This window comes from Centrocercus urophasianus, unplaced genomic scaffold, assembly GCF_019232065.1.
Source record: "Centrocercus urophasianus isolate 14NV4802_14NV808 unplaced genomic scaffold, USGS_Curo_1.0 seq_24, whole genome shotgun sequence".
Taxonomy (NCBI): Eukaryota; Metazoa; Chordata; class Aves; order Galliformes; family Phasianidae; genus Centrocercus; species Centrocercus urophasianus.
Window position 1 is genome coordinate 6591531 of NW_024884800.1, and position 26377 is coordinate 6617907.

The 26377-nt window shown below is 36.6% G+C and overlaps 1 protein-coding gene across 1 annotated transcript in view; it reads right to left on the bottom strand.

The window, feature by feature from the left end:
- Positions 1 to 26377, bottom strand: part of PCDH11X (protocadherin 11 X-linked) — a 390107-nt gene that overhangs the window by 121097 nt on the left and 242633 nt on the right. Inside the window, exon 5 of the mRNA XM_042825459.1 lies at positions 5922 to 6120. Coding sequence (XP_042681393.1) covers positions 5922 to 6120 — 199 coding nt within the window. The remainder of the gene's footprint in view (positions 1 to 5921; positions 6121 to 26377) is intronic.

Genomic DNA, 26377 nt, shown 5'->3' on the forward strand with positions numbered 1-26377 from the left:
AAAAAAAAAAAAAAAAAAAAAAAAAAAAAAAAATCAAGAATCTCATAACAGTTTGTTCTACAGAAATTTTTAGAATCACAGAATCAAGGTGATTCAACCACCTCCCTAGACAGCCCATTCCAGTGCCTGACTGCTCTTTTAGAGAAAAAACTTTTCTTAATGCTCAATCTCCCCTGGAGCCAACTTGAAGTCATCCCCTTTATTCTATTATGAGTTACACAGAAGAAGGTGACCCCCATCTCGTCACACTTCCTTTCAGGTAGCTGTTGAGAGTGGTAAATTCTCCACTGAGACTCCTCCAGGCTAAATAATCCCAATTCCCTTAGCTGCTCCTCCACAGGTCCTGGAGACTTGTGTTACAGACCTCTCACCAGCTTCATTGTCCTTCACTGGACATGTTCCAGGGCCTCCATGTCTTTTTTGTAGTGAGGGGCCAAAAACTGTACACAGTACTCAAGGTGCAGCCTCACCAGTGCCAAATAAAGGGGATAATCACGTCCTTGCTTCTGCTGGCAACACTACTTCTGATACATGTCAGGATGCCATTGGCATTCTTGGCCACCTGGGCACAATGCTGGCTCATGTTCAATTGACCAAAATTCAATTCATGTTCAATTGACCAAAAACTCCAGATCCATTTCCTCTACACAGTCTTCCAGTCACTCTGCCCCAAGCCTGTAGCGTTGCATGGGGTTGTTGTAGCCACAGTGCAGGACTTGGCACTTGGTCTTGTTGAACTTCATCCCATTGGCCTCAGCACAATGATCCAGACCCCTCTGTAAGGCCTTCCTACCCCCAGGCATATTGACACTTCCTACCAGCTTGGTGCCATCTGCAAACTTACTAAAGGTGCACTCAGTATCCTCATCCAGGTCATCAATAAATCTATTGAATGAGACAGGTTCTAATAGCAAACCCTGGCAAACACCACATGTGATCAGGTGTTGGCTTACTTCATTATATGTGATTATGATTAGATAGAGATTTTATGAACAAACTGCCAAAACATCTGGAAAATATACACAGTTGTCAGCCTCAGACATTTAGTACCTTCAAAGAAATGCCAAAATTATATGAAGGTGCACTTCACTTTAAAATGTAAATGCTGAGTACATCCTGATTTTGATCTCTGCTCATTTCCCATCTTTTAAATCAAATGCTCACCAGATGACTACCCTATTGGCTGACATGCACCTGATTCATGGTAGTGCTCTCAGGAGGTCATCAGAAAGGTAGGCATTTCAAAAGAGTGGTGCAGAGAATTAGTCAGCCACTACACACTCCCATCTACATACAAGCTAATTTGATTAAAGGTAGAGGATCAAACTCTATTGCCTCAGAATGATTAATTACCTCAGCACTTTCAGAATTAATTATTAGTACACAGCCACAGGGATAGGAAAACCCAATATAGCATAAGTAGAGGCACCCAGTGGGCAGATTTACTACACTGGGATCTATTTTAGCCCAGAATTTATTATCCTTAACTAATGACAGTGTCTTACTATTTTTCTCAAATTACAGTTAAGTGCTACAGCGAGTTTACAATTTAGCAGTGATGGAATTAAAATACTCTTAGATTTCATCCTTACTGTGAAATGAAAAGCACATGAAAGCAACAAACCCCCCCCCCCAACTAACATAAAATTATGTCAGTTTTTAAGCAGGGAAAAAAATGCTTAAAATGCTGAAATTTTATTTTTTTTTTCTTGTGTCTCAGGACAAGATCCCAAGTCCAGCTGCCAGAGCAAAGTTACTCATGATGCTCAAAGAGCATATTTCAGCAACTTCAGTGTTTCTGATTATCAGACAAGTCAGTACAGCCAAAAACGCTGCCATTTTCACCAGGGATAGAAAGCTTCCTATCATCAGCTGTCTGCCAGCAGCAGCACTGGCCCCATCTTCATAACAACATCAGGGAGATTTACTGGATCATGCACATCATTATGAAGGCTAACTTCCCACAGGGCCACCAGCTTGGCTCAAACAGCCTGTGTGGTCACCAGCAGCACACTGTGGTTTGCAGCCAGGAGCTGGAAGCAGAGTAGAGCTGAACTGAGTTGGCCAACATTTGCTGACAACTTCTATACTGTGAACAAAGAAAAGAGAACCTCCTGGATAACAGGATACATTTGCTGCAGTTACACAGGGCATTCTGTTTGCTCCTCTCATAAATTTATCAAGCTCCTGTTTGAATCCACTTAGTGTTCTCTTTCTCTGTTTTTCTACTTACTGTTCTCAAATATGAAATCTCAAAACGTCTGACCTATCCTGGCTTACTGACAGCACCATTTGTCCATAGAGCAAACAGGTACTTTACTCTGCCACCACAATCTCTCTTTCCCCATTCTCTATTATTCGAGAACAGTCCTGTTTCTCAGCCACATTTTACTCTGCCGTTTAAACAAACTAATATTAATTTCTTTTTCTGTGTCTAGATGTTCCATTCCCTTGTTACTAGTAAATCATTCTTTATACCTGTTTCTCAAGTGAGTTCTCCTTTATTCAACTTGGAAAGGAATTCTGTTTATTATACTCCAGTTGTGGTATCATCATTGCCTTGGTTGGTTTTATTTTTTGTTTTTCACTTTTGCTTTCTTTTTGTTGTATTAGGAATAAACTGGGATTTTTTTTTCACAGTGCATTTGGTACTGGTGATTTATAGTTTATCTTTGTCATACCCTGTTGTTTTTCTCTTTATCATTTTCAGCTGGAAATTTATGTACTAGTTACATACACCAGTTCCTATGAGAAAGACTTTCAACTACTAGTCTTCATCCCACTGCTCTTACTCCAAATCCTTAGCAAAATCCCATTCTTATATCATATACACCTCCTTCTCCAAATTTTTAGTGATGCTTGGCTTTGAAATAGAATATTTCATTGATATGTTCCCATCTTTTAATGACAATTTCATTAACAAGGAATGAACATTTTTCAAGTCTTGCATTAACCTGTCTTTCCCTTAATTACTAATGCTCTACCTTAATGTCATAATAATAGTTATTAGGTCTCAAATCTATATAGATTAAATCTACATTTGTTCCAATATGGAAAGGGTAAGTGAAATTAGATAACAGAGCTAATCTAGTACCATACTGGCAGATTTATGATACCATTTAGTCTGTTCTGTTTATGCATAGCTTGATTTCTTTCTTGCAAACATGTTCCAATGGAGAAGCCATATCATGTCATCACTTGCTCAGGAGCACAGATTTTTCTTGAAGCATTGTCTCTTGGAATTCCAGAAAAATCAGTACAACACTATCAGTTTTGACACCCTGGTAGAAATATAATCTCTCCACCACATGAAGGCACTGAATCTGTTTTGAACTTTTAGTTCCATTATCATAATTCTTCATCAGCCGCTCACCTCAACTCATCAACCTCTACAAGAATTAAAGCAAGGTAAAATGCTTCTTGTATTTTGGAGGAAAAAAAAAAAAAACTATGCCATCTTTAATAATCAACATACATTTCTGCTGCAGACCTCATTTGTATGTGGCTAAATAACCATAGATTACCACTGTTAAGACTGATTCTCTTGAACTTTGTTGATGATTTAAAGCCAGGATAAGCTCTGTCCCAGATTTTCATTCAGCCTTGTTTGCTGGCCACATGTAAGATCCCATGTAGCAAATGTGACTGAAGAACTGATCTGCTTAAAAAAATATTTTTTCCTGCACAAAATCAAGTTGAACTCAGTCTAATTCTTCTATCCAGTTTGCCAAACAGGTATACACATGCTTTGGCTGCCACAAGAGAAGGTGCAACAGGTTGTCTTTTGACCATTCTCTCCTTAGCTCTACATCAGGTCAGAATCGTTTTTATTTTTTCCACTACTGACTGAATTTGCCACACACGCATTGATGAATGAAAGAAACCTCAGTCTGAACAATTTCACAGACTGGTACACAAAGTATTGCTAATGCTCTTACTTTGTAAAAGTATGTCAATTTTCAGTAGTGTACAGAATATAAATATGTCACAGGTCTTCCTTTTATCTCTTGGTTAAATTTATGAAAGCAGATAAGAGATATCCATTTATACATCCATGTTTTTCTGCCACTAGTTGCTGCCATTAATACAAGCAAGAAACACAAAAAAAAGGACTAAAAACTACACTTCACATACTATAAGCATCATGTTACATAGTGGCAATTAAATTGATACAAAAAGATGCAAGTTAGAAAGGCAAAAAAATCTTCATGAAAAAGAAATGCTAATTAAACTGTGATTTCAAGTCTGAAACTAAGCTATCAGATAATTAGACAGGTGATTAAACTTTCTTCAGTTTTCACACTTGAAGAGATACCAGGTGCCTGTACAGTGATGTGTCAATGAGATTCAGATGTATTGGTTTTAGGCCAACCATTTAGAAGAGTTGTGAACCCTATTTCTCCTGAAATTGCAACACACTGGCAAATCCAAAACCCAAGCCTCTTCTTATATAGCCAGACAGGATCCACATTCCTCTGCTAACAATTCCCATGCACCCCACTCTATGCATCAGATGACCCAAATGCTGATTCTATGTATGTTCTACATATCAGAAATAAGAGTTACAAAGAATAAAAGGAAGAAGGAACTGGAAAGGAAGTTTAGATCATGTGCATGGATAGAAAAGACATCAAACAATACATACGTGAAACTTGCTTTCTTCTGGGATATATATGTAGCCTCTTAGACTTTCATTTTGTGAAAAATACAGCTTAACTGACTAGAACATTCTTATGGGTATATTACATCCTCAAATATGTGAGCACATACAGAAGCAAATAAACTTCACAACTTCTGCTTGTTCTTGTCAGTTGTCTCTCAACTCAGAAAAAAAAATATTCTGGCATTACTTCAGGAATCATAATTTTGCAAAGTTTTTAAAGTCTTAACATTAGGATCTGCAATTAATAGTTACTGAACTAGAAGTAAAACAGAGAGGTCATTGTTCATGCTGACAAATCCCTCAGATTCTGGTCTCAAGTAGCACACAACAAGGACAGCAGCATGATTTCCAAAAGCCAGGATGACTTTGTCAGAGGCAACTCTGAGTCAGAGGTAATGCTCTCTGTTGGATGTTGTGTTTGCCACTGCTGAGATACACTTCACAGAGCTATTTCAACCTCACTGGACTTACTAATTCATCCTTCAAAACATAATAAAGCAGATGTAATACACGTTTTGGGTCTAGTTTTGCCCAGAACAGATGTATTTCCAAATCACTTACTAGGTCTCTAACAAGGCCTTAGAGGCATCCATACTTACAGGTGTCTTTTCATCAACAGCATAGTTCAATTTAATCTAGATAAAGAGCCCCTGGATAATTAGCAGTTGCTCGAAGTGCACTAGAGTTTCTATTAGGTCAAGTCGGAGAAAGCAACACTGGTCTCTGACTAGTCTCTCACAAACCTTGATTTTTTCTGTTTTCCATGTCACAAAAAGCCTGTGATAACAGCTGAATTAAGTCATGTGGCAGAGTTCTTTGAGATATTTACCACATACCACAGTCGCTCTCAAAAGAGAAATCAAAAACCCCTTATTTCTAAAGACTGTAGTGCCATCCAGAAGTTCTTCCTTCTGGAAGCAAACTACTGTGTGCAGAAATGTTGGATATGAAACCATAGAAGACAGCATAAACTCTCTCACAACAGTGTTTTCAACGGCAAAGGCAAGTGTTAACATCTTCAGAAAGTGCCTATGTGTACAGCATCTCAGATTTACAGAAATACCAGGCAATCTATAAACTCTTTACAGCTCAAAACCGTTTCTTTTCAAGTGGGCAAACTTACTCTGCATTGTTAGAAATACAGGCCTTACTGGCTATGTTCAGATCAACTTTCAGTTTTGATCAGTGCCTAAAAAGGAAGCCCTCTTCTGCTATTCAAGCGATTTAATGACCAACATGACCAGAGTTTGTCACTTACTGGACTCAGGGTCTGAGTTTCCGTCTCCTTCTGTCCGGCTGTTGGGTGATGCTTGCTCATAGTACTCCTCCTGCGGGAAGCCGAGGGGCAGCGGGTGCGATGTGCTGGCACCACTGCTGGGCTCATGGTCTCCAAGTCCACTGTCACTGCAGCTTTCCTGGGAGCCATCTGGTAGGTGAAACGTGACACGGCGCTGAGGCTACGAGGAAGGAAGAAAATTATATGGTTTCCGCTACAGTATCAGTAATTGCTTAATGCAACCAATTTAGGAAATGTATTATTTCAGTTATCTGCTGAAGACGCATTATCTACAGTTCTGCACAATTTCAGGCTTTTGTGAACAGGCAGCCTGCTTCACCTGACAGCACTGTATTTTTTTTCCTACTTTTCTAAAAAGTAAGCCCTGATGCAAAATGAAAGACACCAAACACTAAGGAGATTCTGTCAGACTTCACAAGTCTTTGGATGCCTTTTGTATATTGACTTGGAGATTTCAATCAGTTTTTGAGGCTCAATTTATTTCACCGCTCAGTTTTCTAGTTTTCAGAAAACATTTTCTTTAGGCCCAAAAGCGTGAAGCAGCTTTTAATGGGAAAGAAATGTGACACACTTCTAATGTTGTTGTATTCTTCCAAGCCAGAGAAAGAACAAACAATAACATGTCTTATGTATTGAAAACAATTTTAATAGATTTTACACATCCATTAAATTAATGAATTGAAAGCAGATTCCACTACTCTGCTTCAGACATTTCATTACAACCCCTTTGATTTCCATTATACCATAGATCTGCATCACAACAGTAAAAGACTGGAAGCTGGGAAACAGAGGAAGAAGCACAGATAATGACTTGAAGGAAGGGCCAGGAGAGTAAGAGACTTAACTCATCAGGCACAGGACATCATTTTCATTCTTACTGAAATGTAAATCTACCACTGTATTGAAAGAAAATGCAGAAGCAAAAAATAACCAAATCCGCTAGGAGTATCTTGAAAACTCGCAATGTTAACATTAAAAAAGAAAAACCACAAAAATAACTGAACAGCAATCTTAAAAGCTCTTAATAAAAACTTTATTTCAAAGACAAATAATCAAAATTCCATCAGAAAGGGAATGCAAAACTGTCCAATTCCAGAATTGCTGAAGATTTTTCATACTATGATAAAAAAAAAAGTATACACTACCTGAGGTACTTGGTCACTTGTAGGTCACAGAGTTGAATGCAATGAAGTATACGAAATTTTTGCTACAAAATTCCTCTTTTTCTTCAAAATGTCTGGCATTGTGGCAATACTATGTATACCACACGACAGCTGCTGCACAGCACAGCCAAGATCAACCTCACTTATGTAATTCCTGACAGATGCGAGTCAAAACTGTTCTTAGAAGTTACCAATAAGAAATTCATTGCTTTCCCAGAAAACTGGTTTGGAGTGCTTCACCATTACTAATAGATAGGTTTTCTTCTAATGTCAAATCTGACTCTTTCCTGTTACAAAATAAATCACTGCTTCTGTCTCATTCATCATGCTCTGCTTATCCTCACTCATCTTTCTGGTATTTGGCACATTAGTCTATTTCAGATCATATTATTTCAGTCTGTCCTGTGTTTTCTGATATTTCTTACTGCTCTCCCTTACACACATACTCACACATGATTCCTTGCGTACCACTCAAAACTTGCTACAGAGATTCAGTGGATCTCTTCAAAGCACATAGAAGAGATGAAGGATTATTTCACATCTCCGCCAGGTTCCACTGCCTTTGTCTTTTAAGAGTACATTTTCCTTGCCAACTGGTAACTGTCCTAAGTAAGGGTGCGGACTCGGGTTAGAGTCCAGCTCCATCTCTAATGGTCTTTTGCCAATTGTCTCCTTTCTGGTGTGTACCACTGATTAACGCAGCGTAGATCAGCAGTTTGCATTCATTCTTTCTGGCATTGTGTTCTTTCAGATGATTTCTCTGTCAATCATGTACACTGTATGTTCCAGTCCTGCTTTCTGAAGCAGTTCTGTACACTTACCAAATTTCTAGTGCTAGATTTTTCCTCATTTGGCAACTGAGGGAACCTGGAACAGATCAAGCCAAGAAATCTGGAAACCTGACCACAGAACAATTCTTCATCGCACAGGATGGAAAGGGGTGGGAAGATCACACCGGGGCCCATAGAAGTATCAGAATCCACTCAAAATAAACTGGTGTCATCAGAATAATAATATTTAACTCTTTGGAAATAACTAATTAATATATAGCTTTTGAAAGTTTATAACTCATACAATTTATAAGAAAAGAATAACATGCTATTCTACTTCTTAACTGGCAACTGCCTCTCAGAGCCCTATTCACACCAGCAATCTCCTCCTACTAAAAAACTAAAGTTTTGTGGAGTTGATACAGGAAAAAAATCCCTGCAATGATATGGTTTTAGCCCTGCACACAAAACTGCACCTGCCCTTACATACATGCAAGTCCATTGCATTACATCAGTTCCATTGCATGTGAAACTGATCATACAGTTGCTTTTGCCTTAGATGAATCTGCTGTTCACCATACCTATGAGAAATCCAAATGTCTCTAAAATTATCACAAAAACCTACAGAACTGTAAATATTTAGTTGTATAAATTGCGATGTCAGTTGTAAGAAAGATGAAAAGCAGATGATGCAAAATTAACCAGAATGAGCTAAAAGCTCACCACGTATGATTTGACAGTGTCCCTGCTTCTGTCTCACCTGACAACACAAAGACAGGGCAGAGCACTTCTGAAAAATTTATCAAGATGAAAAGAACATTTGTTTCTCTACATAAGTGTTGCTATACTCTTAATTCATGCCGACATCAGACAATGATCTGGAACAAGTCATTCTAATAAAACTTTGCCAAAAGCTGGGACTTACCTTCTGTCACATTTATTTTGGAAATTTTCTCCTTGAGGCATTGAAATTTCAATTGATAAGATTATAAAATATCCTCAGCCTCCAGCTGCTTTCCTATTTATTTCTAAAGGGAGTTAACACCAATAGCAATAGAATAATGAGGATTATGGTATATTTTATTTATTTGAATGACAGTTCTCTATTTTTTTCCAAAAGGGACAAATGCGAGCAAAACCTTTATGTATTCTTACTGCATTTTAAAAATGCTGAGAAACTTGTAATACTATCTGACCAACTAGTTAAAAAGAGGAAAAAAAAAAAAAAAAAAAGAAAAAGTCTAGAATTATATGGTACATTAAACAGTATTAAATTATCTTTATTGTTCTGAGCACAAAATTCCGGTTCCAGGGATGTTATGAACCCAGTCACAAGTTCTGTCAGAAGTCTCATATGGCATCCCAAAATGAAATGCATTTAGTAAAAGCAGCCTGTGTCTGGAGGGATCAAATTATCTCAGAAAACCTCAAACCTTTTACTCTCATTATTGAAATTTATATGAAGACTGATCAAAGCCCCAAAACTATTATGTGTTCAATCTTTCACTACAATAATTAGGCTGTGGCAGAGGGAAGAATAAAAGATGAGTAAATAGCTTTGGATACTCTGAAGGGATGATTTCTGGAATTATACACCAGGGGTTAGCCAATTTATAATCAAAAACTGAAAAAAGGTAATAGAAAAAGCAGCAGATATCAACTGAAGAACATTAAACTATTAACCTTGTTATCTTCATTCATTGAAGCAAATTAATATCCTTTTAAAAGGAGATCATAAAGAAAAAAATACTGTTTAGTTTATGTTGAATTAATTATATTATTTTGATGATAATTCTAATTTAAAGTATAATTTTTTTTAGGAAATGTTCTAGGGTAGCAGGAAAACAAAAGGATTACTTCAACGTTTTTCTGCACTAATAAGCAGCCAGTTATATACAAGTACTCAAAAAATTGTTTTTATATTAGAATCTATTTTTGCTATTAGTATTCATTTTCTCTATTACGTAGATCTTTTAAATGCTAGGAAAGTAGAAAATGGAAAACTTCAAGTAATCTGACAACTGCCTTCAGTTATGACCACAACTTCTTATAGTTCTTAAATAAAATTCCTCATCAAAAGGAAACTTCCAGCTCAAATCTTTATACACTATTGCATTTTGTTCCATAACTGCTATATTTTGTTCACATGCTTTAACAGAGTTACACCAATGCTCTCACCTTCCACTTGCAGAAGAGGCCATTCAACACTCATTAAAACCAATAATTGATGAAGAAAATGTTACAAACCTGGAACTTCACAAACTTCTGACAGAACATCAATGTGTATTTACTTTCAGAATCTAATCCTCCTTTTACCTAATATGTTTTCCAGTAACATTTAACAATTATTATTATTATTATTTTTTTTTTTTGCTTCTCAACATAACAACCGAAATAATACAACTGAAAATAACATTTAAAGCTTGTCAAACATTTTATTTTGCTTTTGAAAAGCAGTTATTGTATGCTAACTAGATGTCAAAATGAAAGCTGAAAGCACGCTTTTTAAAGTATAATACATGTCAGTCTTCAGTTTGACACGTGATTAAATAAGAATTACACACAAAAGTAACATTAAAGCCGGGCTGTTGCTAAGGTTGAGGATTGGGGAAGTCTAAATTCTGATTTTTTTTTTTTTGTATGTTCTTCACTTTCCAGGTTATCACCTTTGATATTGTTATATCACATTTCTAATAGAAAAAGCCATATCAGTTACAATAACATAACAGATTATGTAGAAATATTTCTGTAACATTTCATATCACTTCTGACTGCTGACCCAACAGCATAGATCTCCCAGAGATATTGATCAGATGTTACTAGAATCATGAATTTGTTTTAAAAGCAATAGTATTGCTTACCTCCTAATTTCTTCATGTTTTCATTGGAATAGAGCAGAATTTATACATTCATACATGCACATAGCGCTAGAGTGCTATCTTCATTCTGTTAATTTCAGTTGTGCTTCAGGTAAGTATATTTTACCTATACGTATAGATTTATGGAATAATAAACGATGTTCAAATGAATTACTTGCTTTGGCACAACGCAAAAGTAGGCAGTCAAGACTAAGCCACTAAGTTCAAGCAGAATGGGTTATTAAAGCTCTGGGGATCTAGAAGAAGTCTCAAGAACTTGATTCAATTTCCATGCATAATTTTCTCCTATTCACGTTTTCATTTAGAGATCAAAATTTTGTACAGCAATAGACATGCATAGAACTTCACAGGCCATCATAAACATTCACTTGAAGAAGCTTGAAAATGTGCCCTCATCGTTTCTAAATTTCTCCAATAAATGGAGCTATTTTTAAACAGTGTTTCTCTGAAAAAGGGATTTATATCTACCTTTGGTTCTTCTTTTAGTTGAAAGTATACTGAAATCAGGAGAAAAACAGATACACATACAAACTAAGGCATGCTGAAGCATTGTCATTAAATATTCCACAACAAGTAGTTGTCCATCAGTTCAGCTGTACTTCATTCTAAAAATAAATCCAGGTTCTGCAGAATTTGTACCTGCAGTATTGCTGGATGAGAATATTACCAAGAAGTTTATATGTGATACAGACCTGATGCACAATATTCACATACATATTTGTAGAAGATGAATTTGCTCTGCAACAGTTTAAAAAAAAAAAAAAAATTTTTAAAAATAAATAAAAAAAAAAAAGAAAAAAAAAAAAAAAAAAAAAGGTAAAAGTACATTAGCAGAGAACAAGCAGCAATATAGGTTTTGGAACCTCAGGAGGTTGAGACATATCTAGAATAAAGAGAAAGAAAGACATCCTCAATTTGTTCTGGAAAACAGCCACATATTTTTGATTCCGGAGGTTTTTAAACTACATTTCCAACAATTCTGACATCTTTCACAGTAGCCTTCAAAAGCCATGGGGTCCCCTGTCACTATTGGTCTCCAGGAGCAGCCAGCTTTTGCTGCACCCTGACACAGTAAAATAGCAGGCTTTCTGACACATCTCTCTAACAAGACTCAACACAGATGTTCTCAAGAAAGCAATGGACCTTTTCTAAATGGAGAAGAAAATAAATGCTTTGGCATATCTGGGCTAGATTGCTTCTCTAGAAGTAATGCTTTGAACATGGCACATTTTCCCTTTTTATCAACATTGCTACAATCTTCCTATGGTACAAGAACATGTAGCATTTCAGAGTGTTTTACTGACTGGAAAGTTATCTCAGCATGTTTATTACATTAGTATTTGTTATAGCAGTATGTCTATGATGTTTCATACCACTTATTTTATCAGCTAGAATGGAAAAGAAAAATAGTTCAAGTGGAAAGATAAAATTAGTGTATCATATATATTTTGTAGTTGTCAAAACAAACACGTTGCTCTTCCAGGAGAAAAAGAATGACAAGAAAGATACCCTTTCACTCCAAATGGGCTCTCAGAAAAATCAAGACTTACTAAGACAGAAGCGAAATCACTCTTTCTTCCGCTCCTTGCACCGACATTTCCTTGCAACACTTATCTTTGTGTCCTTCAGCAAATACCCATCAGCCACCTAGCTTGCTGTTTGTTATAAATGTATAGTGTTTTTGTCATCTGAGGTAACGCAAAGTATATTCTGATGGCAGTTATATTTAGCTCATCTTTGGGTGAAATAGTTAATGAAGTGGCAGGAAATTATAAAGAACATCTGCAGGCTGCAGTTGTTTTGTACTCTGGCATTTATGAATGGGAACTTTTATCAGCATTACATTCATTAAAATCCAGTGGTCCAGGATAATCTGTCCTGAATCAAGAAGTGATACCACTGAGAATAATTCAAGAATGGTTTTCAAGATCAAAATGTGCCTCCTGAAAATCCAATTGCAAGATGAAAGTTTTACTCCTAATATAAGAAGTTATTCCATACATTGACATAAAGCAAAGCCTACCAGTCAAAAATTCATTTGTTTCAGTATTATCATTGTAAGTAGGATAGATGCTATGGAATATATGCCAGAGTGAACACTTTGTTATTCCAAATGTCTAAAATACTCATTTTAATCTCAAGTTGTCTTAAGGAAAAGCATTATATTTTAATTGATTAAAGCCAGAAATCTCCCATTTCTATGGTTAAATGATCAGGCTGGAAATGAATAAGTTTTTAAATTGTTTACAGTAGAATATATGAAATATTCAAAATTACTAAAATGAATTGAGCTACATTCTATTAATATTCTTAAATGCATGTCTGAAATATGAATTTGTAAATTTATAGCAGTTTATTCATTTAAAGTGCTGCATTGTATCACTGATTCTATTCTTTGCTCCTACAGAGCCATGTCTCTGCAATTGTCCTTTCAGGTAATCAGAATAAATAACTGTCTTTCAGCATTCACCACTTGCACAATTTCAGCAAAACAAAATATACAGCCATTAGCCTTCCCCTGTTTCTTGAATCTTCCTAGTTCATTTCTACATTCACTGCAGCCATTCTTCGTGACTATTAAGATTACTCATCCTTCTTCAGGCAGCAAAATACACAATGCAGCATATGTTACTTCGCAGAAAGAAATAATGCAGCTCTGGGCAGGGAGAAGAGAGAGGTTCTGGCTGTAACCTGAGGAAAACCCTTTCTGCAGTGTTCACCCTCAGCCCAAGAGCATGCACCCCACCTGTACCTGTGGCCTATAGCTGCTCCTGCTCAGCATCAGCCCTGCCTTCAGGCAAAAGGTTTGTCATCTTAAAACACAACCAGAATGTAGCTGTGGAAAGCAGCTGTAACTCTGGGCTTGGTTTTGTGAGGTTTGGGTCTGCCACCACAGACCTGGTTTAGTAATGCTCAGAGCTCTGGGTTCCTTTGATAGAAGATATTCTTACTGGCATGAGTAAGAAAACACGAACTAAAGCCATAGTAATCTATAAGAAAACAGAAGAGAAGTCCAGAGGAATAAACTAAAGCAAAAAACATAACACCCCAAGTGGAAGTGGTAGAGTGCATGCACACAAGGACCGTGCAGCTGTGGTGCACGGCCAACGCCAGACTTTCCTCACAGGCCTGCTGTGCAGAGCGGCAGCACTGAGCGCACCGCTGTTTTACTTCAGAGCAAGCTAGTTCCAACCATTTACTGTATAATAACAAATAACATTACTGGCATACTCATAAATCACATAATCCTTAAGAACGATGTCCAAAGAACTGAGAAATGGAGAAGGGTCCCAGAGGAGGAGGACAAGGGCACAACAGTGAATGCCATTTCTAGCAACTTCTTGAATGAATGCAGTGGCTACCATATGCTTGTATGACACAACAAAAGATTAACACTTCTACCATCTTTACTTCAAAATTATTCACGTCATGTAAATCTTAGTAAGATCAAAGGTAAATAATCAGAGGTAAATAAATGCCCTACTCAACTTACTACACTTGGAGTACCAACCTTAACCAGTCCATGATTCTGCAATGCTGTGAAAATACTCTCCACACAAGCCACACAGAACACATAGCTAATAAACCTACAATACTCTAAGAACTCTTACAGCATGGAGACAATCAAGAATGGTGAATGCCTGCTCTAGGAGACCCAAAAAAGTAGTGATTCTTCCTTGTAAAATAAAGTTCTTTAAAAACAGATGTAAGGCTTTGGGCCTACACTATGTTCTTACTGCTTAGGAGAAGGAAGCAAGATTGCTGAGAACAAAAAAGCACCTTTGAAAGAAACCAGCAAGAAAAGAGGACTTTTGGGGGGAAAACTATTAGAATTAATATCAGCAGGGCTTACGTAAAAGTCATGTGGGCAACTGGTGAACGCAGGGGGCACAGGCATTTTCCACACGCATGCTCCACGCACGTGCAGACAAACTCCTGTTATCAGTAACACTACTGATTACCCATGTGACTGCCTTGCTAGCTCACCCTGAAGCTATTACTATGCAAGAATTTGTCTGAATAAAGAAGTGATATTAATTCTACTCTAAGGTATTTCTTATTTTCATTGGCATACAGCATGGCGTGCTTTGCACAAAACAAAGTTGCACTTCACATATTTTCTAGGCAAAGTGTTTAAAAACAAATTTGCAGCACTAGTTATGTTTCTTTGCCTACTATTTTTAATGAATTTGACATCTGGTCTTTTTTTTTTGTCAATACAGGCGGCATATTGCAATCAGAAGAAAGCTACTGTGTAAATATCCTGATCTGCAACTCACCCACTAAATGAGTAAGCAATGGAAAAAAATCCATAGCATGCAATTAGCGTTATCCTTTCGAATTTTCCTTTACTTCACTGAAGTCATTAATAACTTTTAGTAGGTAAAATTGAAGCTAGGAACCCTCCTACACCTTAGGTATATTATATTCTACCCTTCCACAAAATAAATTCTTTTGATGTACTGGAAATCTTATTAATAGATCCACCAGAAAACAAGCATGTAAGCTGGTAAGAGGTAAAATGAATGTAAATGACAGATGAAAGAAAATTTCCATTCAGTTCAGATCAATATAAACAAACGTGCTGCAACAACCACAGCACAAAGTGAATTCATCATACTTGTTTTTTGGATTATTTGTCCTGTTCCAAATGCACCCTCTTGTGTTCCTGAGCTACGTTCTTCCTTCACGCAATTAACACTACATTAAGATGCACTCCTGCAGGGTCTTTTTTTCCTTATGTAGCTGAATTGAAGTTTTTCAGAACACTCAGATATGGGGTCGGGAAGATAGGGAGGGAGGTATAGAGAACAGCTTTCTGCTTCTCTGTACTGCGATTCAGAAAGCCTGTAATTGCAGCACTTAATAACTATCTAAATACTTAAGCCAGAATTAATTACCCAGCTATTATGGCAGAAGTATGGATCATATATTGGGTATGATGGAGAGAATGTGTGATAGAACATTTTATTGTACTCACTGCATGCAGTAGGTGTGCAAGATACTTAAACTATTTGAAGCAATAGGCTTCTCTACTTGGATTCTTCTCAGTATGATCACCAGCTATCTACAAAATCAGCCTTGCTCATTTCATACCTTTTACTGTTGCCTAATTAAACACTTTCAGGACACTCCATTTACCAGGGATTAATCATCACTATAAAATAAACCTTACTTTCTTTAAAGTCACATTGATGCTTGATTAAAAAAAAAACAAAAAAAAACACACATAAATGCTTGTTGTTAAACAACTTCCACTGAAGCAGATTTTGAAGTGTACAGCCAGAAAACCAGAAGTCAAGGACTTTCATCAAGGTGAATTCCTCTGTCACTTGGCAGGTTTACATGGTACAGAGAAATCAAAAAATATCTGTAACTACTGTTAAAGCTATTTGTTAACATTATTTAAAAATCCCTTCATACAGAAGCTGGACAAATACAGGAAGGTGTAATGGGGAAAGGAGTAATGGTTGTGGAACTGATGCTGTAGTCAACAAAAGTGTAGAAATGATAATGATTGCCAGATAAACATGGCAATCATAAGGGGGAATTCAAAACCCCAGGAGATGAAACTTCACTCAGAAAACTTGATTCAGGCCTTTATGCAAAATATTAACTATAGTTAACTTTGATTTTATTCACTATATTAAAAACAAAAACCAGAAAACCAATTCCCAACCCCAAAAGGTAATGCCTATCTAAGATTAAGCAGAATAATTTCATAAGGTGGAGGCAGTTTCTTTGACTGAATAAACTTTGGCAGCACTGCTTTGGATTCACAGTAGTTTATCAGGAAATCAGAAATGCTGAAACACAACTTTTGCTCTAAGTTCAAAAGCCTTGTGCTGTAAAGACGTCAGTAGCTGAAGCACATGCAGGCATATATTTACTGGAAAAAGTGTACAATCATATCTCAAAATAACACAATCAGAATTGAGCATAGGTTTCAGCCAGGGTTCACATAGGAAGGTGGCAAGATACTAAGTGCCATCACTAGCATTACAACTGAAGTGATCAAGTCCCTTTCAGCTATGTAGAGTCGTCCTTTAGACTTCAATGTTTTTATGAAATAAACAAATCATCATTCATGACTAATACCAAGAGATCCTCATGATAGAGATCACACAACAGTGCAAGAAACTTCCTTAAGCTGGGGAGCTATAAATTTCCTCTTATGTTATATGCCCTTGCATTGGCTCAATCTAAACCCAGCTAACAAATTCACTTTCTGTAATTGTTTACAACCCTGCCTCAAAAGATAAGCCCCATTTTCTCCACAGTTAAAGACTATAAATCCACTCTCGGTAGAGACTGCAGTCAAATTCCCCACTGAGTCCCTAGGGACTCATAGTAGAAAGAAGACAAACAACAGCTACAAGAAGATGACTTTCTAGCTCCAATCAATAATTTGCTTGTCGCTCCACAAGCACATCGCTGTATCAGCATAACTTTGCAAAGTTCCTTATCAGTGATGCACTCTGCACTTACTGGGTAGACATTAAGCATTTTTGCATCCCATGGGTTTTGCATTTCAGTAAATCTCCCTCTCTCAGTGATACAAATATACAATAAACGCCACAGACTGACAATAGAAGTTAGAAATTTGAAAAACTGTCTATAGTGTAATAGTACTTTGCAGATATATATCATCCTTTACTCCAATGGGCTTCAGGAAAATGAATTCAGTTTTAAAATTACAGAACAGAAAAGATAGTTATTAAACAGTTTTCAAATCAACAAACCAAAGCACAAACAGCAATGCCCTCTTGATTCTTGAGATTGAAGGTTAAAGTTAAGTTCAATGGCAGAAACAAGAAATGAAATAAGGAATCATGGATACTGCTATGCAAGATATAATTACATTTTGTGTTTCCCATCTACTATGCCTCCACAGAGGAAAAGCTTTCTTTTCTCAAACAATATATTAAAAAAAAAAAAAAAAAAAAAAAGTATTTACCTGATGTAAAACATGACAATATACTGCTGTACTGCCTAGAGAACTATGGATGCTTGTTTTATAAGAATAATTCACATAAAGCCTTTCTTAAAAATTTATAAGAGCCAGAGAATTCTCCACAAATTCAGAAATTCACAATAGAACTGCTTTCTGATCCGCCTGGCCAATACGTACAGGTATTCACTGAAGTGAGTGCTAATGCAGTCTGTTTCAGTGGAGCTATACAAATTAAAAAAAAAATAAATAAAAAAATATGCTATTAGCAATACCTGCTAACCAAAACCTCTGTGAACAAGTGAGAGAGCAGTAATGACTGCTCAAGACTGGAAGTCCGGTGACCGCAGAAGATGCATTCTGCCAAATATCCCATCTGTGAATAACAGACCAGTTCATTAATAGGAGTGCTCCAATTAGAGCCAACAAACTCAAAGCTAGGAAAGGACTGCCTTGACAAGTGAAGTTCCTGTTAAAAGCTCTATGGTTCATGAAGTTTAAGATTGAGCTATTATAATTATCTGATATCTCTTGAAAACATGGCTAGCTTTTGTGTTGAAGCTGCACCTGCCAACAGTGCTCCAGGCAGCATGTGCCACTCATTCCAGAACTGCCAGAGCACTGAGGAGAGCTCTGAGCACAGAGAATGAACTCTGTCTCGTATGACATCTCAGCAGTATACTGAAGAATTTAAATTAGAAACTTGGTGTTCTTTTCACTGTTTAGCCTTACAGTCTGCTCACTCAGACATCATAAAGTGCTTCTAGGCACTACCATCACACCCCAGATAGAAGCTTTAGCTATGTGTAGCAATTTATCTCCCTCCAAATAACTACTGGGTGAAATAAATGGTAAACGTTTGAATAAGATCCATACTGATAAACTAAGACATGAAAGATACACAAGAGAGCTAAACCTTGAGGTTTTTTGGTGCTGTCACCAACAAAACTAGATACCCTCAGAGGAAAAGCAGGTGCTGTTTTGAACAGTTCATTTCCCTTCAAAAAGGAAACATTAGTAGACAAATATTCAGTGATTTTTCTCTATCAGTCTTGCAATTCAAAACTGACACAATTTGTACCAAAAATCAGAAGAAAAAACATGCTATTGAAAGTGACCACAATATTTTTTTTCAGTATTAAATGAATGCTAAAATATTTCAGTGTTACTCATTTTGGAAACCCAGGCAGAAGAAAAATAAAAAAAAATAAAAAACAAAACAAACAAACAAACAAAAAAAAAAAACAACACACCCCACTACAGAGCTCCAGACCCTCTGCAAGAGTGTTTCATCTAATTTTAAGGTTCTGGGAGCAGAGCTGCATTGGGCAGGAGGTCAGAGGAGAAGTGACAATTAAGCATTGGGCATGTAGCTTTTTTTTTTTTTTCCTTTTTATTTAAGTTCACCAGAATGAAATCACGCAAAAGAAAATTGTCTGACCCTACAACGATACAACCAAACTGACTAAACAACAATACTGAACTTCTGAATGAAATTGAAACAAAACTCAGGACCAAGAAATTCTGAAAATCTAAAGCGCAAAGCATATTTCATCCTGCCTTAATTCCATTTAAGTGAATTAAAAGCAGACAAGCAAATAAATATTTGCTTAAATATTCTAAATCCACATTACTCTATTTGTACAGTATTCTGTCATCAGAAAAAAATTCCAAAGGTTGTTACTCTTCAACTCACTACTAATGCTCATCTCTTTGAAGCAGGCTCCCAGCCACTGACAGCTAAGCACAGAGCTACAGATAACTGTGCCATTAGTTCTTTAGTCATATGTAAACCCAGTAAATCTCTACAGACAGATCACACAATATCTTCCAACACTGGAATTGTGGCTATAATCTGGCATATAGAGCACTATTTGCTACGTAAGCACACTCACTCACCCTAGGGTATTTTGTAAGGAAGATTGATTCTTCCATACACAATAAAAATGCTAAGATGCTGAAGTACTGTTACCATAAAACAGCAGCTAGAAGGCTGGAGCTCCAGCAGTACACCAGGAGGGCAGAATGTCCCTGATGTGTTACACAGGAGATCCTTGGTTCCTTTGTTTACAAGACCTGGATTACACCTGGAGATATTTTTAAGTTGCTACTTCAAAACCAAGCATATTTCTCTACCTCTCCCAGGAGGAAGAAGGTGTGAAGCAAGGTGACTGCATGCCAAGAACAACTGTAGCAAAAAGAAAATATGTCATTCCGAAACAATGTGTACATATTTACCTCTTACTGGTCAGGTGATGTTTGGCAAGAAAACAAGTGACAAAATAAAAATAGGGAGAGCATAACACAACTTTACCTTATACCTTCAAGTTGCACAAGTTCAAATATTTGTCCTCCCTGATTTGATGATATCTAGTAACACTGTAGTGCATGCTTATGAATAAAAGTATTTTAGACATTGTTTGTCCACTGTATTTGTACTTTATACTTATATAATTTTCCTGTCAAAACCAGTAAACTGTGGAACAGGCTATGTATGCCTAGGTAGATAAATCATGGTATGCTTGACAATAAGTAATGAAAAAATAATACTGAATAGAGGAAATGTATACTGGATGACTATAAAAAAAATCCAGCTTTTGAAATAAACAAAAAGTTACCTTCTCTTCAAAGAAAGGAAAGCTTTTAAAAACAACCGAAAGAAGAATGAGTTTTTGGTCTACTGCCCAGCCATATATCTTAAATTAAGAATTTTCATTATGTAATCTCCTTAATATTTGAAGAACTGGGCTGACATTTGTAAGTGCTAATGAGAGGTCAGCAGTAATTCTGCAAATAATAATTTGTAACTGAACTGCCGCCTCTCTTTTGCATTCATTATTATATAGTATGACTCAAAAGCACAGTGAACAAAGGATAACTAATTTCAGATACTGCTTAAATAGATAATTTAACCTTAGAGCAGCATCAAGTGTTACACTCTAAAGTCAAGCACAAAACTTCACATACTGACCTCTGCAAAAGCAAAGCTGGTGTGACAACTCAACCTGCACAACAAGCACAAAACAGCATCAGGAAGACCTATGCTAACTCAGGAAGACAGACAGATGAATGTTTTAGATATAGGCTCGCAGCTTAACCTGCCTGTCCTCCCCTCCCCCCCCCAAAAAGGCTTATTATTCATTTGGTTCCATTAATGCAATCACATAGCATTACTGTAAGCATACAGGCAGAGCAATGCAGTAACAGCCTGCTTTTGTTCCATATCCTCCTCACACGGACATTTTCATTATTCCATGAGATCTAACATTTTCAGAATCTCTGAACCAAACTAATCTACCATAAAAAAATCCTTGAGATCTTGGACAAGTACATGAGAACCTGTCACGTATGAAACAAACAAACAAACAGAGGTATAGCAAGAACTATTTTCTTACCCTTACTCTCATTATTTGCTTGTTTTCTTCTCAGTACCAACTAAAAAAAAAAACCAAAATTACAAAAACCCACAGTAACAGTCTCAAACAGGAAAACTGATATAAAGTCTTAGACTGTACAGTTCATGAAATGGGATACTGTGGTTATTTAAGTTGTGCTCAAGACACTACCAAATCAACACTCCCTTTGTTTGTTAAGACTTGAGGAACAAGCCCACTTCATGGCCTTCTGGGATATTTAAGATTCTTTTAAGCATCCGAAAAGATTAAGTGATTATTGAATACCTACATGACACAAAGTATGTGTTCTGGAAAAGATATACACACATAAGAGACCATCCACAGATTCCAAAACTGAGTGAGATTCATCAGAAAAGCAATTTTATGTATTATTTGATTAGCAATTAAAGAAGAGAATGAAAAAATGGATGTTGAAAATCATAGGACAAGTGAGCATCATTACTTGGAATGCTTATTACAAATTTCTGTGAGCTTGTTTTTGTTTTTTCTCTCCTCGGTGTGCTCAGTACTCAGCATCTCTGCCAGATACAGCCCTATTCCCTCTGCCTGAAATTCAGAATCTAAAGAACTCCAGGGGAATATAGACAAGCTTATATTTTATCCTCACTATTTGTTAAGGGGGAAATCAAACATTTTCCAGTATCCAGATATCTCACAGAACTTTTTAAGTACCTTTCAGGAGTCATTCACAGATAAAAAATAAGCATAGTCCCAGAGTATGGATGACACAAGTGTACAAAATCTAGGTAGAAATTTGGGTAGAAGGAACTGTGAGAGCAACAAGTTTGCAAGCAGGTAACTGTGAAAAAGGCAGTTGTAAGTTTTATTTCACTGTGATGAAAGAGAAAAGGGAAAGGTTTAGTTTACAGTTACATTCACAGAAAATAAACTTGCTGGTAACTCAGACTTTTTCTTGGTTATGTAGCCCTATAGCCCAGTAAATATAGTGCTGCCTCTGCTTGAAACAGGTCACAGGCTGCTGCCCTGCAGCACAGACCTCAGGTGTTCTCAGGCTCTGCCTGGTCTTTTCTTGGCCACGTAGAGATGTGTTTTTCTTCTCAGCTTACTTTGCTTCCAGCAGCAAGCATCAGAAAAAGCAGACAATTGTTTCTGTACTTCTGGTATAGTGAACTATCTATTTTTTTTTTTTTTTTTTTTTTTTTATATACACATATAAACCATGAAACTAATAGACAGCAATAACATGCTGCTACTCTAGTTAAAGTGATCTACAACCGTAGATAAAACACAGCATCGGAGAATATAGGCATAGGATTACAGTAGTGTCCTTAAAGTACAGGCATATGATGAAAAAAAAAAAAAAAAAAAAGACAGTGAATTCACTGCTGGGAAATGGGTCTAACCAGTTCTAGGGCTAAAAAAGAGAAGGAAGATCAAGACAAGATCTAAAACACGTAGAAAGCGCCATATATTATCAATTTATATGCAAACGATCCTATGAGAAAAGAGCAAGGTGCAGAACAACCAGCTGTGCAGAAAGACGACTCCAGCTGGAGCGGAAGGCAAGGAATAAGAAACCACTGACATCAACATCACACACTTCTGGAAAAGGACTTGAATACTCACATGTGACATATTATCATCTCCCTCTAGAGCAAGCCATCCAGAGGAGAGACAACCAAAACGTAACTTAGCACCTGAGATAGGGGAAGGTACTAAAAAGCTTGCACATATAAACTTTATCAGTATATAACTTGAGTTATAATTGGAAGTATCAGTGTAACTGGATGAATAATAGTTCTTTTGGACAATCAGAACTTCAATTACACTAAGAAAATGCTTGGTTTGGCACAGAAACTCGGGTTTTTTTTTTTGCCTGCCACAGGATTTGAACTACAAATTCACTAGAGAAGTCAAGCAACCTGCTTTGCAATTCAGATGCAATACTGGTAACTGCTACAGCATACAAGACTATGCCTGTATAGCAAATCAGGAGAGATGCTTACTCGCTTGAGAGGTTATAAGATCTGTGACCAAACCCTACATCAATTCTGTTTTCAGAAAATGGAATGGAGAGATGGAATTGAGAAACTTGAAAAGAACGTTATTGATCTCATTCCTCACAAAGCTAATTAGTGCTGTTCCTTCTTCCTAAACAGCTTGTTCTTAACCTGCTTTCCAGATTAACTAAAACATCATGTATTTTGAAATGATAATATGCAATTCTAAATGACTGTTTAGCTTCAGAAAGAAAAAAAAAAAAAAGAGAATGTAATAACAAGAAAATACACTAGCATCTCACCACAATGAATAAAGATGCAAATATTTAAAAAAGCAAAAAATAGAGGTAATTGAGCTGATACTTGTACAGACATAATTATATTTCATACGTCAAGACCTTAACACTGATTAATTATTCATCTCTCATTTTCAAAGATGGGCTCAATAGCTCACTCAAAAAATGCAATGGCTTTCTTAGAGTTCCTAAGCAAAATTTTTGTGGCTTACTCTACAGAAAAGCCACACAAAATTTTGAAAATCAATAATGTAATTAAGGTGAGATGAAAAGCAGCTCGCATTGACGATGAAAATTCACTCTGAGTTCTTAACACAGATACCTCAGAAAACTGGAAAAATCTCCTTTTCAAACTCTTTTTATGAATATTAATTTGGATTGCTGATAGTCAAAAATTCCGGCAAACAGTTCACTGAAGTTCAAATCATATCTTCATTTGTTAGAGGCTGCTCCAAAAGCAATACCTCCAAATCTAGTACGCGGCCAAAAAATTATAATGAGCTGTGATGAAAAAGGGAGTTAAGCCCTTAATCAATATCCTTTCAAGCCATCCTGACAGACTGGAGCTAAAGAGGTGGTACAACTAATGAGATGAAACTCCAGCAGAGAAAGAGTTTCACGACCAAAGCACTGTGCAGCAACCAAGGGGGAATCATTTCAACCTTTTAAGCTATAGGGAAGACCTCATCAGAGCAAGCTTGAGTTCATTTCTTTTTTGTTTCTGTAATAAGAACAGAGACATCCGTGTCTAGGGTTTTCATTACATTCCACTTCTACACTACTTAACCTAATACCAAGAAAGTTGAAAAACTACTTGAAAACTTCATTTGCTTTGTGAAAATTGGTAGCTTCTGCAGGACTGATGCAGATACAATTATAGGGTACAGGATACAGGAAGAACAAAACTTGTCTTCATTCCCAATTAATACCCTTAATTAATTAATTAATAATTAACACACACAAACCACACCAGCTCAGCATGCCTTCATTGTGCCATGTCTTCCTTAGATGACTGAAAAACCGAGTGGTATGTGATCCACATTCTTGCATGACAGAACTCCAAACTTCCAGCATGTATTAATACTTAAGACAGACAGGTATCATCTCAAAACCAGACTTCCTTACAATGGTTTTTTTTTTTTTTTTTTTGAGCTAAAGTGAGAAGGAAATACAAATTATAATGAAACGGCTGACAGAAAGTTGAAACCCAGAAATATAATTGGATATCCATTCTTGACCTATCATTTCTTTTAATAGCAACACAAACACTGGAGCACTGTAAGAGATGCCACTTTTCCGGCATTGTAAGCAGGATCCACAAGGAAAACTCCCTTCACACCTGTGAACATTTTCCTTTTCTTCCCCTCCTTCCCCCCACTTTTAACAAAAGGTCACCATAAGAGAAGATGAATCAAAATTAAATATTTTCCCCATTAATTACAGGACTGAAATGCAACTGAAATGCTTAATACCCTGTTGTACAAGGACCAGCACCTTAGTAATACTCCTATGCCTGGAGGCAAATTCAGTAACAATGTGAATGAAATGTCTGCATATCTTCTGTAACATTATATGAGCACAAGTCTAAGTGCTACACCAAGTCAGAGTCAACATGATGATGGAACAACTGTGCCATCTTTTCAAATACTTTTACTCACTAGTAACCCTGAACACAAAAGTTTGGAGGTTGAATTTAATTCCATGCCAATGAAAATAAGAATTCTGGATATAATCTTACTTATGGTACAGAATCTTCACTGTGTTCTTCCTCTTCGCAGATCTATTTTGCCTGGAAGGTAGGACATTTGGAACACTTAACTAAGTGGGCAATCAGAAATTTCTAGTAATGACAACAACTGAGCATCTGAGCAATTCACAAGCTGACATTTGTCTGCAGGAGATACTTAACAGGTAATTCAGAATCAGAAAATTGTAATGATGAAAGCTTGCAAATGAGCAGAAAAAGACACAAAATTTGTCAAGTAGATTTGCTCATTAAGCTGAGTTCTGCTAGGTTTACTTTGGAATGTTCTTTTCATTGATGTATGCCAATGCATGATTTTCTGTCTTTGCAGGTGCTCACTATAGCTTGGTTTTTGTTTCAGCTGTTTGTTGTCTGAGTAATTTCACTTCATTGGTTGTGTGAGGCAGTGACAAAGTAAACTGTTTTTTGGGAAACAGTCTGATATGTGTTGAAAGATGACTCTGCAATTCCACAGGCTGTCTCACAGCAATGCACACTGCACTTCTCTTATTTCCACCCACTTGCTTTGGTACAAGTGGTTACTAAGAAAGCAGACACCAAGTCAGTCCATATAGTGACAGCAAAACACAGTGATCCCAAAGAAGATATATTTCGGGAAGATAAAGTATTACAGGATTACAAGTTAAAACTCAGATATGCTTTGTTTCTGTGGAACCTAATCCAAAGGTTTAGCCAGGGACTTCAGGATAGAGAACAACACAAACATATCGCTCACCAATCAGGGATCTTCTTACCTTTCTATAACAGTATTTAAAATCCTTTTCTTAACAAACATTAGACACTCTGTTAGTACTCTGAATAGAAAAAGTATGCTTTGTTGCAGCTACTTGGTAAACAATTATAAGAAGAGAGAATAGCATTTGAAAAAAATATATTTGATTGCAAACACTTTTACAAGGGAAAAAAAACCTTTGTATTCACCTCAAAATAGCTGCTAGTTTTTCAAAACAGCATTCCAAAAACATTTCTGTAATAATACATTTTACTACAGAAACCTATAATTAATAAACTAACACCTGAGAGAAGTAGAAAGATATTACTACTGATTTTTTTTTATGTCATCGCTTTTAAATTTGCTGTCAGGATGCATTTCCAAAAGAGTAATCAATATTGTAAAACAAATCCTCCATATTCCTCCATGGAATTAGTTTGGAAGGTGGACATTCATATGAGAATGTCCTTCTCATTCTTAAGTTCGTTCTCACTAGTTAGAGG